This window comes from Phaethon lepturus, unplaced genomic scaffold, assembly GCF_000687285.1.
Source record: "Phaethon lepturus isolate BGI_N335 unplaced genomic scaffold, ASM68728v1 scaffold17601, whole genome shotgun sequence".
In the NCBI taxonomy this organism is placed as follows: domain Eukaryota; kingdom Metazoa; phylum Chordata; class Aves; order Phaethontiformes; family Phaethontidae; genus Phaethon; species Phaethon lepturus.
This window is the reverse complement of record NW_010519992.1, coordinates 16,960-18,626: the sequence shown is the minus strand read 5'-3', so window position 1 is coordinate 18,626 and position 1,667 is coordinate 16,960. Positions and strand designations below refer to the sequence as shown.

General features: G+C 46.2%; 1 protein-coding gene across 1 annotated transcript in view; it reads right to left on the bottom strand.

The window, feature by feature from the left end:
• Window positions 1–1,447: 1,447 nt before the first annotated feature.
• HIP1R (huntingtin interacting protein 1 related) overlaps window positions 1,448–1,667 on the bottom strand; it is a gene marked incomplete at its 5' end in the record, with an annotated part of 12,689 nt that continues 12,469 nt past the window's right edge. Inside the window, 2 exons of the mRNA XM_010297246.1 lie at window positions 1,448–1,492; window positions 1,582–1,665. Coding sequence (XP_010295548.1) covers window positions 1,448–1,492; window positions 1,582–1,665 — 129 coding nt within the window. The remainder of the gene's footprint in view (window positions 1,493–1,581; window positions 1,666–1,667) is intronic.

Here is a 1,667-nt window from a genome sequence, read left to right as displayed (position 1 = left end):
ATTTATGCACGCATATACCTAGATACATATCGACATGATGCTTTATAGCTAGATATATGTATCTACAGCAATGCATATGTGTAGATCTAGATATACATGTATAGATAGCATGTGATACACACGCTAGATAGGTGTGGTTAAACAAATATACATTCATATGTACACACAGGAAAAAAGCATGACAATATATAGTTTAATATGTAGCTATATTTATATAGCTAGGTAGCTATAGAGGAATATATATAGTTTTTTAGAGAGAGATATATACAGGTATATGTACATCCAAACATACATATATACACATATACCCATATGTCTCTCTTATCTGTGTGTGTGCATATACACACATGTATCTGTATATATGTGTGTGTGTGTATATATCTATATAACCAGACATACATCCCCCACCCCTTGGTGGGCACAAGGCCACATCACCCAAGGGTGTCCCCACATCCCCCACCCTGCCCCGGTGCTTTAGCGAATTCCTTCAAACACTCTTCTTGCCTTTCGTGGCTCCGGGATTCAGGACCAGCTTGCTTCAAGGAGCAGAGCCCAATACCCCTGCCCCGGTCCTGGCCTCAGCCCCCTCCCCGCCGATGAGCTGACCAGGCAGCACAACATGTATTTTAAATATTGCTTCTTTAATATTCTACATCTTGGTAGTAGCTCCAAGGGAAGATACAGCTGATGGGATTTTTCTTCTGCCCCCATGTCTCTCCACATCAGTAATTCCTTATTGCTGCAGACTTCTATCCCCTGGCTCCCGTAGGCCACGGTTAGATTTAATTCTGCTAATTATCTTAAATACAAAACATAATGCAACTAATCCCCTGACGTTGCTGTAGTAATAAAAAATAGAAAAGGAAAACAAAAAAAAAAGGTTGTATCCTTATTGCCAGTGTATGTCAGTAACTGCTTTTTCCCTTACAAAAACCCTGCTCCTCGTGCCAGGTAAGGCTAACGTCTCCCTCTCCGCTGAGGGCCGATCCCACGCCGAAACAAAGTCAAATTATTCCTCAAGCTGAAAAAGGGGAGTTTAAAAAATGGTTGCAAGAAAAGCCCAACAGTTTCCTACTTTAAAAACAGTTCACAGCTCTTTGAAAGGGTCTGAGCAGTACAGTAGAGAGCTACATTACTGAAACTTCTAGTGCTGATAAAGTTAAAAAAAAAAAATTAACCCAAACGAACCCCAAATTAAATTAAACCGGGACAGCGGGTTGGCGGGCCAGGAGGAGGAGCGCATCCCGCGCTGCCCGGGGAGCTGGCAGGAGCCCCCCAGCTCTACAGATAGGAATCAAGTGAAGAAAAAAAAACACCCCAAAATAAAATATGTATTTTTTTAAAAAAACATCCAGTTTTCCAGGCCGGGCGGTGGGGAGATCCCGGCGCACGAAGGCACGCCAGCACGAAGGCAACGTGATCTGTTGAAAAACACAGCCAGCCCCCGCTAGTTCGCCCCGTGAGGCGGGTACGGGCCGGCGTCTCGCTCGGGCTGAAACAAGATGGGGGATAAAGCAAACTGTCAGTCACTCGTGCTGTGAACGCACTCCCGCCGCGTACGTTTACCCCCGGCGACCCTACCTCTCCATGGCCGGGCTTCTGGGCCAGGGGGGGCTTCTTGAGGATGCCTCGCCTGGGGGCTGGCGCTGGCTTCGCCTCCCCGTCCT